The sequence below is a fragment of the Oenanthe melanoleuca genome, chromosome 6, assembly GCF_029582105.1.
Source record: "Oenanthe melanoleuca isolate GR-GAL-2019-014 chromosome 6, OMel1.0, whole genome shotgun sequence".
NCBI lineage: Eukaryota > Metazoa > Chordata > Aves > Passeriformes > Muscicapidae > Oenanthe > Oenanthe melanoleuca.
Genome location: NC_079340.1, coordinates 24,143,536 through 24,160,038, shown reverse-complemented (window position 1 = coordinate 24,160,038; position 16,503 = coordinate 24,143,536). Strand labels below are relative to the sequence as shown.

The 16,503-nt window shown below is 43.5% G+C and overlaps 1 protein-coding gene across 1 annotated transcript in view; it reads right to left on the bottom strand.

The window, feature by feature from the left end:
* Window positions 1–16,503, bottom strand: part of SORCS3 (sortilin related VPS10 domain containing receptor 3) — a 260,476-nt gene that overhangs the window by 66,679 nt on the left and 177,294 nt on the right. Inside the window, exon 6 of the mRNA XM_056494921.1 lies at window positions 7,226–7,290. Within this exon, the coding sequence (XP_056350896.1) occupies window positions 7,226–7,290 (65 nt within the window). The remainder of the gene's footprint in view (window positions 1–7,225; window positions 7,291–16,503) is intronic.

The following is a 16,503-nucleotide window of genomic DNA, read 5'->3' as shown; positions in this document are numbered from 1 at the left end:
ACTCCAGGCAGGAGCCACTTGTCTGCAAACACCAGCAGCAGCATCTCCAAGCAGGCAGGAGTTATTTCATCGTCTGCCTCCAGCCTTTGACACTGCTCTCTGAGGTCAGGAATTCACACTTCCACATTCGCCATTCCCTTCCCTGTGGCGCAGACATCCCACAGGAGACTGAAGTTCAAACCATAAATGGAGGGTACCAACGAAAGCTGCTGGTGAGACCACACAGGACAGAAGAATAGGTAGAATTCACCAATTCCTATACCCTTCTGGAAATCATATCCCTGTCTTCCCACTGAAACATCCTAGCCTTGTTGGTTTAATTCTGGTAGTAAAACACAAAAAGAAAAAAAAAAAAAAAAAAAAAAAAAAAGCCCAAAATCAACACTATTAAGTTTAACTTAGTTTTCTATGACAATCAGAAGCATCTCCCAAAATTAAGTCTGTATAGCAAACATGCTGTATCCCAGAAATCTGGAGTTTTTGAGCTTTCTGTGCTTCCAGGCACAGACCCCCTGGAAAACACTGCTTTGGACCTGAGGCCCTGGAGACAGCTTCTGAATATGAATGATGAGCTAGAAATCATGAGGATGTAGTAGATTAGAAATGTGCATTTTCATAGGGTAATGAGTTTTAAATTTGAAGTTTCTATAGTATAGGTAGGTATGGGACAAGATGGAAGATTTTGGGCGGTGTCTCTTTCTTTCTTCACCACCTTCTTCATGGGTTTCAGGTAGTAGTTTCTGGTTGGCCAGTCAGTGTCACTCTAAGTGTCATGGAAATCCAGTTATTGGGTCAGAAGTATAAATAATATAAATGTTAATTCTCTATTGGACTGTTTAGCTTTAAAACACCTTAAAGTTGTTGCAATAGTGGCCATTTTTTCCTTACCTCTAGCGTGGAAGTGCTGTTATACTTTCTGTTTTTTTTTATTAAAAATAATAAACAACCAAGCCTGAACATGAGAAAACTGTCTCAATGGTGTTTCTGTTAATCCTAGCTCTAAGAGAAAACAGATAAAACTAATGACAAACCACTAATCAGTGGTGCAAAGCCACAGCACTGCACCCACACAAAGATAGGCTGGGAATGAAAACGCCAGGGCCATGAAAAGCTGAAGATTCCTAACAGTATGTGCACTGCAAGAAACATCCAATGCTGCTGTCTAGAAAGAAGATGAGAAAACCATCACACTAATGGGATCTTGTCAGGCCCTGGCATTGCTTGAGAGGAGGAACAGGACTGGGAGAAGAACATGAAGACAACAGAAGGAAAAAGCAGATATGCAGAAAGTTAGAACAAGAATAGATGTGCTCACCTCCAGCAAGTTGAGAGGGGTTATAGGGGATTAAGCATTATTTCACCCAGACTAAGAAAAGGCCTCAGGAAACAGAACAATGAAGGCACTGTGTTTCTGGATGTGTGTAATCTAAATATGCCATCTCTGCTTTTCAACTGCTCTTCTGAAAACTGCAAATTAGGGAGAAAATGAAAATACTACTAAGATGACAGCTGGAGTGATAAAAGAGTCATATCTTTTGCACTGTGGCACTTTTACAGGCATCCTAGATTCCAATGCTTCTTTGCTTTTCTACAGAGGGTGAGGACAGACCATCAATGAAGTAAACAGCAAGTTTATAAGGGCTGGGGTGAGCCTGGTACAGTGATTTTAGCTCACAACAGAACATTCTTACATGGACCTTGTCAAAATGAGCCCAAAATGATAAAAGAGAAGTTTAAAAAGATAGTCACAAAGCTGCTTACAGGATTCTCCTCACAAAAACAACTGCCTTGTCCTTGGTCTGTGTCCTTCCAGTGACAGCAAAATGTGGGGCAAAATGTGGAAAGCTCTGGGGGGACACAATTGAAATCCTCTGAGATTCAGCCAACTGCCTTTCCAGATTCTCAAACAAGATTCACAGACTGATAGTTTACTCTTCTATAGTCTTGTCCCAGCAACACTCTTAAAAATGCAAAAAGAATGCAAGTCAGAAGCATTAATAATTAGACTAATAATTTCTAAGGTATTTTGTCTAAAAAAGTCACGCACTGCAGCCAAGCTTTAATCTAATAAAGGTCCATGCCCAAACACCCAGTGACTGAAGGCCCTGTTTAAAGGCTGCAGACCTGGTTCTGGGTTGATGCACCAGGGATTCCAGGTTAATAAGGGCTGAGTCAGAGCAGTCACACAGGTCTGGTGCAGTAATGAAATCATAGTCCCACTGAGGATGCTAAAGCAGCAGAAAATGTTGCTGGTGCCAGCTCAGAGTACTGGCCAGTGATTAAAGTGTATGGTGAAAAACACCTGACCTAAAGACAGTGCCAATAACCAGAGTATCAGAGCTCAGCTTTCTCCCAGCACAAAATTCCAGCAGCAGCAGCAGAGAGGTCAGACTTTCAGCTGGCATAAATTAAAGTTCTTCATCAACTGATATACACACACTTGGCCCAGAGCTGCTATTTAGCTCCTCACTGTGGAACCCAAGACAACCTTGCAGTGGATAAAAGCAACTGCTCAGAAAACAAGAGGGTCTTATGTGCTGCCATGCCATCCAAAGAGATCAACAGCAGTGACTTGCTCTTTGAGGTAGCTCTAAAATTAGGCAGAACAAGGAGGAGAGGTCAGGAGTTGTATTTTTAGAAGCTCATTCCCTCCAGTACGTTCTCCCACACAGTCGCCTGGATATTCTTATCCTTCCAAAAAGGGGATAATTTGCTGCTGCTGAGTGACAGAATGGGAAGAGGAATAAAAACCTGTCACAAATAAATGCAGATAAATCACAAGTGTTGACATGACAACGAGCTTCCTGCCTATTGGGAAATGTGTCATTTTGAGTGTGTTACACCAGCAATCAAATATACTAGAAGAATGGCACCTGATTAATATTCACAAGAAGATGGTGGTGGAGAAGGGGGGAGGCTCACTACCCATTTTCCATTTAGTCTCTTGTTTTATTTACTTTCATATATTTTGCAATACAAACCTATTAAAAAAAACCAAAACAAACACAGACACAAATAAAATATCTTTAAACCTGTCTGCTGTAGGATACAAGCCTTGCCTTTTTCTTGCTTCCCCAAAGATAATAAAAAATAATTCCCTTTAAAATACATTAAAAAATCAGGTAAAAAGTATAGCAGCATCCAGTTCAGTTCCCATTTGTGTGCAACTCAAAGCAAGAAACAATCTCAAGTCCCTGCTCAAGTTTCTTACAGGGTGCCATTCACAGAGCACATCTTCTCACATAGAAAGTACAGGGTCTCTCAACAAAAATCTCCATTAAGAGGGAAGAGGCCATCCTAACTTCCAAGCTATTATGTCCCTCTCCTCCAGAATGAGGTAATTTTGCACCCCTTATTTTTGACATTCACCCAGAGGGGCAGGTGCCATGAGACTGAGCCATGCCTCCAAAGCCTTGCTTAGGTGTATTGCCTAAGGGAGGTTGTTTCTATCTGGGCATTACTTCCAATTTATATATTATTCCATGCAACACCAGAATTAAAGGGTTTGGGTGTTTTAGTTTTCAGAGTTCTTTTAGTGGGTTGGATTTTTTGTTACTTTTGGGATTTTTATAATGTTCCGCTGCAGAAGGAGCTGAGAAGAGCTTCCTACTTCCCAGGCAGCATTAAAAACTTCTCATGCTTATAAGCAACTCCAGCCACTTTCTCAGCTTCTGTGAATGTGGCAATATGGACATCAAGCAGCCTGGAGGGCTTGCTGCAGCTCAAATCCCAGCATCCATGCCTCCAGCAAACCCTTCCCACCTCACTGAGGATTAGGAATGGCTGGCACAGATGTACAGCCTTTTTCCAGTTGAGCTTGAACCACCTCCTCGTTGCTATTTAACACAGTCTTCCATCTTGAGAGTCTGGGGTGTATTTTTACCCTTTTTGAAGTGACAAAACGGAAACAATTTCTTGAAACTGGAAGGGACAAACTGGTGAAATAAGCCAAGTTATCAAGTCTCATCTTTTCCTGCCAGCCATGCCAGCTTTGGCAGGGAGCAGGAGCACAAGAGGCTCTCTCCCCAAAGATGTGGGTCCCTGAAGGGAGCAGAGAGACAGTCACAGCTGTTGTGTCACTGTGCTGAAGGCTGCAAAGGGCCAGCCTGTGTGCAGGTGACTGTGACCTAGAGAGACACAGGACAGCAAGTCCTGCTCCTCCCTGGCAGCATCCATAGGGCAGCTGGAAGCAGGGATGGCTGGCCAGCATGGCTGATAGGGAAAAGATGATAGAAACAAAATGCATTGGCAGATTGGCTCAGCTTAAATCAGGTCCTGGTATCAGGCAAGATTTAAAAACAGAACACTGTGAAGGTTTCCATGGGAGGGATAAAAAACTCACTGGGCTCAATAATTTTTCCCCCAAAGAAAAGGATATGTAGACTCTCCAGGAATTAGTTACCCTGTTTTATCTTTCTGGTTAGCTTTTCTCCCCCTCTTTTTCCTATAATTCAAATCCTGTTTATTGCCCTGTATCTGTGAGTGGGGTGAAGATTAGCTCACTGAACATCAGAGAGTTCAACATATCCTTCCCAGGAATGCTGGTGGATGCTTGTGTCAGTGTGGTCATAATAGTTCCCTTGCATCCAGCCCTGTCCTTGCTGCTGCCTACTACACCCTGGCAGAAGGCACAATGCCCAAGGCTCCTACATTTTTTTACAATTTAAAAATGCAAGCCTCGATTATTATTCTGCTACAATGACTGCCAAGATGTCGAAAAAATGTGAAAAACTTCATCTGCTACAAAAGATGGGAACAGCTTGAGATAAAATAGGCACTGGAATTATCAGCATCTTGCAGTATTTAAGGAGACTAGACAAAGGGGCAGATGGGTTTTTCAGACACAACCATTTCTAATGACTGGACAGACAAAACTATGCCACAAGGTACCTTGAAGGACAGACACAGAGAGGTGAACAGGACTGCCAGCTCCCAGATCCACAAGCTTATTGATAGCCCTGACTCATTTATGGATGAATGAGACTCCAGCATGCCCCAACACCTGCTCCCAGATTCACAGCCCTTTTAGACACCAGTGTCTGAACTGGTATTAGATAGGTTCTTAAGTCCCATTACTGATAAAAGGAAAAAAAAATTTAGAAAAAAATTAAAATAATCAAATTCAGGGGTCTAGTCCTAAATACCACTTCCCTTCATTTCCTTCCCTTCCCCATTGCTTTTGTTCTCTACCTTTTTTTTTTTTTTTTTTTTTTTTTTAAATTAAAAACATGGAGGAAAACAGAAGAAGATGAAAGAAAAATGCCCAATCTAGAAGCATAATGTATTTTTCTAGTAGCCAGTGACATGGAGGGCATGGATTCTTCTATCTAACCTGAACTAAGCCATGGGAATACTTAAATCCGTGTCTGTTAATGCATCAATAAATGACTGAGCCATCAGACTGACCTAAAAGAGGCATTAGAGAAGCCTTTCCTTCCTTCTGCATAAAACTGTCATTAGAAACTTTCTGATCAAGAGGAAGCAACTGCAGGGCCCCATTTTCCAGCAGGTGTAAGTGTCTCAGCTATTTCAGTGAGCACATGAAGGCCCAATTTGGTTGCAGAACTAACTGGGAGAAAAGTTCCATGTGCCACTCCTGAGCACCCAGAGCTGTACAACATCACGCTGGGGAAGGCCAGAGCTGTGAGGCTGTCATTGCTCTGTAAGACAAACTAATTTGTTTCAAGGCTTAGAACCTCTAATTGGAGCAACACTGTTCTTTTGTGCTGTGTTGGGCTGGGAGAGGAGTAATTTCTACACAAAATAGGGCCAGCCCAACAGATGTGAGATGGAGGTTGCAGTGGGGCTGTTTTGCTGACACTACTGGCCAAGCCTGACTTCCAGTGAAACCCTCAAAATGCTGAATTTATGCATTAAAACAAGAACCAAGAGCAAACCCCTGAGCAAACAAGACCTGGAGGAAGAGAGCTGTCTTTAAGCTGGGGATACATCTTTCAAACATTTACATCCTTGACATATCCAATATTCAAATAGCTGGGTGAGCAAGTTTAAACTTAGTTTGAAAACAGACTCCATCAGCAGTTTGTTTGCTTGCTTGCTTGTTTTTTTGTTTTTTTTTATTTGCTTTTGACCACTTCTCCCATCATACCTGTGACAGTTCACACAGCAGCAAAGGCTCTGAAGATCCTCCCTACCTTGTCCACCCACCTGTCGGCCTGTTTTGCTTTTTCCACATATTCAACAAACAGCTGTCACCCTGAGCTTTTATTGCCTGGTTATTTATTCAGCTGCCATCACTAAATAGCAGTGGGAGGCCAATGAGAGGTATTAGAATATCCACAACCTGAGAGAAGCCATTCTGACAGACAGGAGCTTGTTCACACATCTGGCCTACGCAGCACTTGACTAAAACAGAAAAGTTTGCAACCAACAAAAATGAGGCTTTTTTTCTTCCAGAAATCCTCTGACTCCTCAATTCTATGCTGTTTTTCTATACTGTCCCTGCACTGAAATGGGACACTTGTCCCATTGTTCCTTTTTCCTCACACTGGAGTAAAGTTCCACACAAGAGCATCACTATGCTGCAGCTCCTGTGAGAAATATCTAAAACACTTTGGAGAGAGTTAAGTCAACTTTCTTCTAATACCATTGTCTTTGCTGGAGATTGACTACATAGGAATCCATTCTACTGCAAATGTGACTAGATTCATTTCAGTGAGAGGTTAAGAATTTTTTTTTTCCAATTTTCTGCTTCAGATCCAGTCACCTTTTCAAGGTCTGTAATGTTTTGCTATGGAACACCTATTCATACATTATGAGCAAAACTAAAAATACTTTCAATACAAGGCAAAGGGGCACAGGGACGTTCTGGCTAGAGGGTAAATCTGTCTCAAGGTAAATTTCTCAAACTCTCAGGTACCACTTGGCTGTTTTGGGCACCTCTGGAAATGCACAGAGGTTTCATGGGACAGTGCTGGTAGCCCAGCTCTTTATGATTGATATAAAGAGCTAAATAGGGAACAGAACAGATGCCTTTTAGCCCAACAGACTGTGCTTCTGCCCACCCTCTCCACAGACACGAGCTCTGCACCCCATGGCTTCCCTCTACAGGCTCAGGATAAGAACATTGCATCAAACCCCATGGCCCACATCCCCCCCACCAATTAAAATGTAAATGGGGAGGTAAAATGGGTAAAGTGAATGCTCATTCCCACTCCATTCTTGGCTCAAAGCCCAGTTTTTAGCACGGGCTGCAGGCACTCACGTCCATCAGCTGTCCTGGCTTCCATGTGCACAAGGTCAGGTTCTTTATCCAAACCAGTCACTGACCTGGGAGAGGAGAGAGACAGAAAGAAGACAGTCAGTCAGCTGAAAGGCTGCAATCACACAGAGATGGTAAGGGAAAGCAAAACCAGTTTAAACCTACTTTGGGACACCTGGTTTGTAGGTCTCCATGTTTTAATGCCTTGTCTCCTTTTGTATGTCTGCACAGACCATGCTCAGGGGCCCTACACCAACCTTCCCAGGCACAGGGGAGTGATCCTGCCCAGCCCTGGTCTACAAACCAGGACTACTGTTACTGCTCTTGTGGTGGCAAACACAGCTGGTCCCAAGACCCAGCAAAATAAGAGTTCTGTTTTAATGCTGAAGGGAAAAAGAAGGGCACAGCAGCCTCATGCCTTCAGAAAGCAAATGAAAGAGAGGTTTTATTTGGCTGGTTAGAGACATGAAAGACTCAGTTTCCTGATTTGCCTCTGGTTTGCTGGGCAGTCTTGCTATTCTTTATCTCCATTTCCCCATCTTCAAAAGGAAAACAGTATTGCACATATGGTGAATTTCTGATTTTAAGAAGATGAGAAAGTATTCATTATTCACACCATGACCCCATGCCACCCATGGCCCTTACAGAAAGAGGCACAAGGAGTTTCTTTAATCTCCCTAGCTGGAACCAAGCACCCCAAGTCAAACCTTCCCATGCATCGTTACTTACTCCCTAAAATTATTTTTCAAAGCACATTAAAAAGATACTTTTCCTCCTGGAAGAAAGAAAGTCAAGCCCAGAACAGAAATGTTATTATTAGTGTCCTGGCTGATAAGAATCACTGAGAGATGAACATTTAGTCCTAGCAATGGCTGGCAGGGGAAAAAAAAAATCCATAGATGTCCATGTGATTTATGGTGCTGCTTCTCCTGAGTTAACCAAAGGGTTAGATTAAAAAGAGACAATGACAAAATTCAGTTTCTAATTTGGTGGGAGTTGAATTTGATACAGTAGATTGTAAATAATAGATTTCCTCTGAGCCAGCCAACGTTCAGAATTCCCTAATGTTCTGAGAAAATTTTTATCACATTCTTTTGCTGTTTTCATCCTAGGGGGCATCAACAGCAGGAAAACTGAAAATAATAATAATAGTAATAGTAATAATAATAATAATAATAATAATGCAGATGCTCTGATATATTTTTGTGAATCCCACAAAAAACACATCACCTGAAGAAATGGTGAACATATAAATGTGCTGGAGTTCAGCTAAGAGCAGCCAGTGCTGCAAATGTCAAAACAACCACATTATGACCCACTGTGTAGGTAACTGAAGCTGGCACTGCTTGTTAAGGACAGAACCACATCGACAGCAAGTCCATTCACAGCACTCTGAATTGTGGCCAAAAGATACCAACACAACAAAACAAAGCAGCACAGGCAGGGCTTTCATCATTCCACTCACAGCGAGGAACAGTCTGCTCCTTAATCGCTGCCATCAGTTCCAGGCTGATCCCACAAGGAGGAAAGTGCTGTCTGTTATTGGTAAGGATGCCAGAGTGAGCCTGAGCTCCTGTGATCACAATTATTGGGATGAAATCTTCCCAATATATGGACACAGTTAGGATGCACAGAAATTTCTTCAAATACCAGTGGAAAGCATTACAGTGTGCTGCAGTATTAGTCCCCAGTGTATATAGAAAGCAATCTTTCTAGTCCACAGCAGAAGTCTTCTGCCTCTTCCAGTGAGTAGCACTAACTGCTGCAATTTCAGCCATTCAGTAAGCATCACCATTGCCTATGACATCCAACAGAGACAGATGCATGCTTACCATCATATCTACTCATAACAGCTTAATGAAACCGTGGTAATTCCAGCACTTTGAGGTAAAGGTTGGGAACACATTAGGGACTTGCCCTGCAGCCCTTACCAACAGGTTTCCTACTTAAATTAAGCCTTAAATGCACTCTCCTGGCCTCCATCCTTCTGGAAGCCAGGCACCAGACTCCTACTCAGAGCCATTGCTGCACCCTGACACCACAATGTCAGATGGCCCCTGACATCCTCTGGGTCCCTCCCTCCCCATGGAGAGGGCACTGTATCTGCAGCAATGGGGCAAAGCTGTTCCTGGCCCAGGTAATAAGAGATATCAGTCTGCCATAGTGCTATTCATTTTGAAAGGGACTGCAATTAGAAGAAACTAAGTATATCCTAACAAAAAATCTAGAATACTCATTATGGATGTGCATTTGCATACACAAGCTCTGTGGATCTACTCATAATGCCTCTCAAGTGTGCACCAGGGAACAAGAGGGATCTCCTGAAACATGTCATTCGAGCTTGAAGTTCCTTTCCAGTGCCATCTACTTGTTTCCTTAATTAGTTTTGACAAGCCTAATGGTTCTTTTCAGAATAACAATGATGACAAAAAAGGACTAGCACACAGCACACCCCTAGTACTTCTCTGTTCACTGCATGGTACACTGCAAGTTGAAAAGCTCCCAAAGTGTTCTGCAACCCAAAAGCAAGACAGGCTGCTCAATCTGCAGGCAGATAACAAGCCTGAAAAGTGATGCATTGGTCATCCTTCCTTCACTCAAACCAAGCTGCTCTCTTATACCAATGACTGATGGCAAAACAGATCCCAAATCAATGCTGTTTCTTCATGCCTCACCTCACATCTGTTCCCACTGGCACAGAGCAGAGCTTTGTTTTGCATTTCTCTGACTCCTGATTTCAGGTATTTTTAGTAAATGGTCTCTTGTCATTTGTCTGGAGGAGCTTTACATGAAGAATGCAAAAAGTCAGCAGTGGAAAGAGCAAGATGTAATTGTAGATCCTGAAGTACAGCTGCAGAAACACACACAGACTCTAAAGCCATTCCTTTATCCCTTTATCCTGTTGTAATTCTCTAGCCTTGAGAACTCACAACAACAACCTCTCAGGTCTGGCAATCCTGCAGCAGCAGCAACAAAACAAGAAGAGACACTTTCCCAGCCTTGTATCTTCTTAAACATTATCCCTGAAGAACATTTGGAGGATGCACTGCTCAATATTATTTAAGCAACTAAAGCATGTTGAGATGTCAGCATTCCCTAACTTGCACAACCAAGTGTAGCCCAGAGTGGGATGGCTGGGAAAGGCTTTCCTGGCGCTCTAGCCAACAACCCTGCCCAGAGGCTTACAAAGACAAGAGTATTTAACACTCAGGAGCCTGAGGTCCTGACCCATGCTCACACAGCTCTGTGCATATAAACTCTAGACAGCAAAATTTAAACCAAGGTTCACAAAATGCACCTGAGTGTGCTGCTGTCTTGGATGGCCACAGGGAGTAGAAAAGGCACCCTCACTGTGAGGAACTGAGCTAAATCAACATCCTCCACCACCCCTATTCATTAATCACCCCTGGCATGAGAAAATGCTGAGAGGATGCAGCAGTGACAGGAAAGGTCAGCTTTTCCTGCTGACACGTTCCCCAACTGCTGCAAAAGCACTTTTCAAAATGTGGAGCCTGCAGCCAGAATTGCAGCAGGCACAGGATAATTTTCCAATTAAGAATTCAAACTACCCCTGAATTCCATTAAAAGGAAGCATTGTTACTTTTTTTTTTAAATCTTCTACTGCTGCTTTTCCTTTTTGTTTTCATGGTAGCTCTTGATTTTCACAAGATCTTTCCTTCCTTCTTTTCAGAAGAGAACTGTGTGCTCTTGAAAGTTGAGGGATGGACATGATCCTGGCAAGATCCTTATCTCCACCCTGAGGGAAGAGCACTGTGCATGGATGCACATTTACCAGGCCACCCTGCTAGTATTTCATCTCTGGGAGGGACAGCCAGCCAGAAGGGCAAGGAAAACACAATATTCTGGACTTTAACTGTACCTAAAATGTTTCCCTATAAGGTGCGGTATACTTCAAAATAAAAAAATGCCAACACATTCGAAGAAAGGAAAAAAGAAAAATAGACATTCTTTAGGTTACCTGCCCACTGCACACCCCTGCTCACTTTGTCTACCAAATCTAATGCCTTTCCATGGAATAAACAATTTTTCCATTTTTTTCTACCCATTCTGCAGACACCAGGCATTTAAAGGTGAAAAGGAGCATTGAGATCTGGCTCCTCTAGCATCTTAAATGAAAACAGCTGAGCAATTGCAACTGCCTCTGTTGATCCTTGCTCCCTAAACCATCAATTGAGAGTAAGAGATGCTCTGTTCCTCTATCACCTGGACCCAAGAGTTTGAGAGGTTGGAGTGAGTATCACTGACTGAGCAACATTTGTGTTTGGGATTTACAAGGTAAAAGCAAAAATTCAGGCTACAGGAGTCAGCCTTCCAAGCTTGATCTGGAACCTGCTGGACTGAGCATTTTGTCAAAGGTGTGTCTAGTTTTTGACAAGTCAAAGTGGCATTCACCAGCTTTGAAAACAAAATCAAAACTTTTACAACAAACTGAGGCTGCCAAGATACTGACCTGAAAACTCATTTTTGTAGGTTAAGATGTCAGACTGAAGGAAGTGCCAGTGTCCATGTAAAGAGCCAAAGGAAACAGATGGATATTACCTAGCAGGATGTTGTGCAGTAAATAAGGGCAGAAACAGCAAGGAACAAGACACATATACTGTGCAATAATATGTAAAGGGGGAAAACTCATCCTCTTGCTGCAGGCAAACTTCAGTTAAATTAGTGGGTGTTGCCAATTAGTCTGCTGTAATTTTAATTCTATCCTGCTGCAGAAGTGAATAAACACTTTTGTGTGATACCAGGCAAGCAGTGCATGTTTCTAACTCATCCAAGCAACACAAGGGCCATGCCTGTGTGGATATATGGAAGCAGGAACTAATTCATTCAATGCCCACTCAACTCACCTGGAGTGTTCCACCTGGCACCTTGCTAAATGACACATGCCTTTCCAACAGGCTGCTCCTCCATCTGATATTGCATCACTTTTGTCTAGGTACCAATAACTGCAGTTGGCTTTGGGTGGTCAAGGTGATTCATGTGTTAATTGGTCTAAAATCAGCCCCACCAGACATGAATGAACTCTGGGCACATAACATGCACCCAACCTGCACACAGCCACCTCACCATAAACCACCATAGTTATGAGCTATACACATGGTGAACTGCTGGGGCAAAGAATGTGTTTATTAAAGACACAAATACAGCATCATTGTCTGTGGCTGAGCTGGGGGAGAGGCTGCTGCATGTGCTCAGATGTGATGAGGTCTCTGAAGAGTTATGGGCAAAACCTCCTCACACAGCATATTTCAAATGAAGCTTGGGAAAAAGCTGGCCAGGAAGATACTGTGAGGAACTGTCTTAGCTAGGTCCCTGGAGCTTTCTACATCTTTCCCAGTGCTAATTTCTGTGATGCTATAGTTCTGGACATTGGCAGAAGTAATTGTTGTGAGACTCAGCTTGCAAGATAAGGGGAAAAAATTGCCAAGTGTTTATTCTCAGCTAATTTCTTTTCAGCAAAGCCAATCCTTTTTAAAATGATCCCAATTCATTTTAAGGAGGTTTTCTGCATGATATCTCAAAGAAAACGAAACTTAAGGTGTTCATGGCATCTGCATGTGCTTCCACATGTGCATACATGCATCTGCCTCCCCACCAGTACCAAATGTCTCAGTCTGTACCTTCCCTGTAAACTCAGTGGATCACAGGCCCTGAACCACACAGTTCCTTCATGAATAAACCAGACCAAGAAGAGGAAAGAGGTCTAAATCAATCCTCACCTTGAGGGGAAAACTGACATTTAGGCTCAACCATGCCTACAACCACCAGAGAGTCCATTCAAGGCAGCAGGCTCTGCTGCACAGAGAAACATTTATTTCTCTTCTCAGTATATAAAAGAAGGTGGCTCTCTATATCACAGAAATTAACAGGGAATACCTTTAAAGTATATTTAGCAACCAAAAAGCTGCTGTTGATTTAGTATTTTTTCTTTTCCTTTTATGCTAACATCAAAACTTATGCATAAATAAGTCTGTGTCTAGTTCTCATCCATTTAATAGGTCTTGGTCCTTTAAAGTCTTCTGGCATTTTTTTTCCAAACCTATACCATAAACTCCAACAAATATAATCACATACTTGTGAAATATACTTGAAAAAATTTGCATGTAGAAGGCCAAAGATCCTTATTCACAGCCTGGTCAATGTTTGAAAGGGCCAGCAACACAGGCAGGGCATGTGCTGCAGGTGACATCCTAATTTCCCAGTGGTGCCCTGGAAATAGGTCCTTCTGGGGACTGAGGCTCATGCAGGGAGTGTGTCAGCTCTGCCCTGGCTGCTGGCTGGCCCCAGGTGCAGCCCCAGTGCTGAGGAGTGAAATGTGCTGCTCCTGACTCATCGGGGTGCAGCTGATCCAGGCTGTGAAAAGGCAGTCCTGAGAACTTATCCCTTATCCTAACTGAGCAAAAAGCTTTTTTTTTGCCAAGTCCTAGCAGCACCAACATCAGGATATGGTGGAAGTAATGAAGAATCAGCTCATCAAGTTTAAGATGCTGCTGTCCTGCAGACATCTCAAAGCCTGAGTGCACAGCACACCTTCAGCTCCCTGTCCCATCTGCATCCAACACCAACAGTGCTGCTTTGGAGAGGGCACTTCTAGAGAGGAGAGAGGGGATTTTCCTGGGGTTTAGAGGTCTGCAAGTTTTATGGTGGACAAGTTTTAAGCACGTTCCAACATAAGGCTTTGACTCTGCTTTGCCTTCTTCTGGAAGGGACACTTTTTTGCAGGACAATTTCAGTTTTGGTATTCTAAATTTCAAGTCCCTTTAGGAAACAAGAATAGAAGTATATATTTAGATTTTTCATTTGCTTGAAATTGGTTTAGTGCCTACTATATTATGAAGCCCATTTAATTAATGTTTTCCCAGTGCTTGACTACCCTCCTTTGAAAGTCATGTACATGGGGAATTTCTATAGATTATTGCTTTGCTTTTTCATTAAACATGAATCAGCCCTGTTTCAGATCACTTTAAAAAAGCAAACTACATGCTCAAAGACCAGCTCAGCCTGAAAGTCCTGTAAGCAAAGATTTCACTGGAGTTATTCCTCTCCCTCAAAGGAAATGTTTGTCATATTCCTCTGAGTTTGTTTTCTAGCAGAAATATCTTAAACATGACCCATTCAAGAAATGTTTTACACCAAAATAGGGATTATCAATTCACTGTGTGTTTAATTGCCCTCATTTGTACAAATATTTTCCAACTGTAAATATGACATGCCCAAAATGCTAAGGCTCAGTGATTCAGCTATTAACAGAGGTCTAGGCAGAATAAAGTGTCCCTGAAAAGCTTCAGAGCAAGAACATCATTTAATAAATGAATGCAGCAGTATATGGATAAAAATAAAGCTTAAATCGACCAAAGAGGGGATGCCAGTATGAAATTTGGCACAGACAGTATGTATAGGATTTGCTGATGAGCCCCACATGCCTATGAGCATTGTACATTGTATTAATTAAGGAAGAATGACTCTCTGCATTCCCTGTTACAGGATATTGTGAAGAATCACCCTGGGATAACATCTAACATTCTGGAAATGAATTTGTGGTTCATTTCATGCATTTTGGGGAAAAACAATATGAAAAAATAGATTTGTGTCACAAACCTTTTGTGACAGTTGTTTCTCTGCATTTCAGACACTAACCCAAAGAGAACAAATGGCTCATTTCATTCTTTGACTTTTAGCCATCAGCCAGAAAAGGAGGAGGGGAAGAAAGGAATGAAGAAGAAAAGTAAGGGGGGAGAAATACAAAGTAGAATAAACTACTCTGTTCTGGACCAGCGAGCATAAATGCATCAAGGTGTCTCCTTGCCCCCAAAAAAATCACCCTCAATTAGCTGCTGAGAGTGAGATACTCATTTGTCCCAACATCACAGGAGGAAAAGACAAAGAAGCAGAAAACAAAAGGGATTCTGGCAGCAGACAGATCTCTAAAGACAGGCTCTGTCAGTAGAAACAGTAAGTCTGCATGGCTGTGATTTGTAAAAGCAACAGTGACATGAGGTCAGCAGATCACCAGGTGTCTCATGACAAGACAGGTTTGCATTCAAAGAAGCATCCTCACAGAATGGAGAGATGAATAAAACAGAGAGAGTCACAGGCAGGTCCCTGTCAGTGGAAGAGCAACACTGCAGCAGGAGAGAGCAGAGCAAACACAGATATTTTGTGGGTCCTCTGCCCTGAGGGAGACAGGTGAACCAACAAGGAGACAAGGTTGCCCAGGGGGCTGAGCACTAGACACAGCCCCAGCTCTCCACAGCAGCAGCATCCCAAAGCATCCTCATCCCCAAAGCATCCTCACCCCCAGAGCATCCTCACCCCCAAAGCATCCTCATCCCCAAAGCATCCTCACCCCCAGAGCATCCTCACCCCCAGAGCATCCTCACCCCCAGAGCATCCTCACCCCCAAAGCATCCTCATCCCCAGAGCATCCTCATCCCCAAAGCATCCTCACCCCCAGAGCATCCTCACCCCCAGAGCATCCTCACCCCCAGAGCATCCTCATCCCCAAAGCATCCTCATCCCCAGAGCATCCTCATCCCCAAAGCATCCTCACCCCCAGAGCATCCTCATCCCCAAAGCATCCTCACCCCCAAAGCATCCTCACCCCCAGAGCATCCTCACCCCCAAAGCATCCTCATCCCCAGAGCATCCTCACCCCCAAAGCATCCTCATCCCCAGAGCATCCTCACCCCCAAAGCATCCTCATCCCCAAAGCATCCTCACCCCCAGAGCATCCTCACCCCCAAAGCATCCTCATCCCCAGAGCATCCTCACCCCCAAAGCATCCTCATCCCCAGAGCATCCTCATCCCCAGAGCATCCTCACCCCCAAAGCATCCTCACCCCCAGAGCATCCTCACCCCCAAAGCATCCTCATCCCCAGAGCATCCTCACCCCCAAAGCATCCTCATCCCCAAAGCATCCTCACCCCCAAAGCATCCTCACCCCCAGAGCATCCTCATCCCCAGAGCATCCTCACCCCCAAAGCATCCTCACCCCCAGAGCATCCTCACCCCCAAAGCATCCTCATCCCCAGAGCATCCTCACCCCCAAAGCATCCTCATCCCCAAAGCATCCTCACCCCCAAAGCATCCTCATCCCCAAAGCATCCTCACCCCCAAAGCATCCTCATCCCCAAAGCATCCTCACCCCCAAAGCATCCTCATCCCCAAAGCATCCTCACCCCCAAAGCATCCTCATCCCCCAAAGCATTGCCCTGATCAAGTGAGAATGCTCAGGGCAATGGGAGTGGGAGTCATGTCAAGA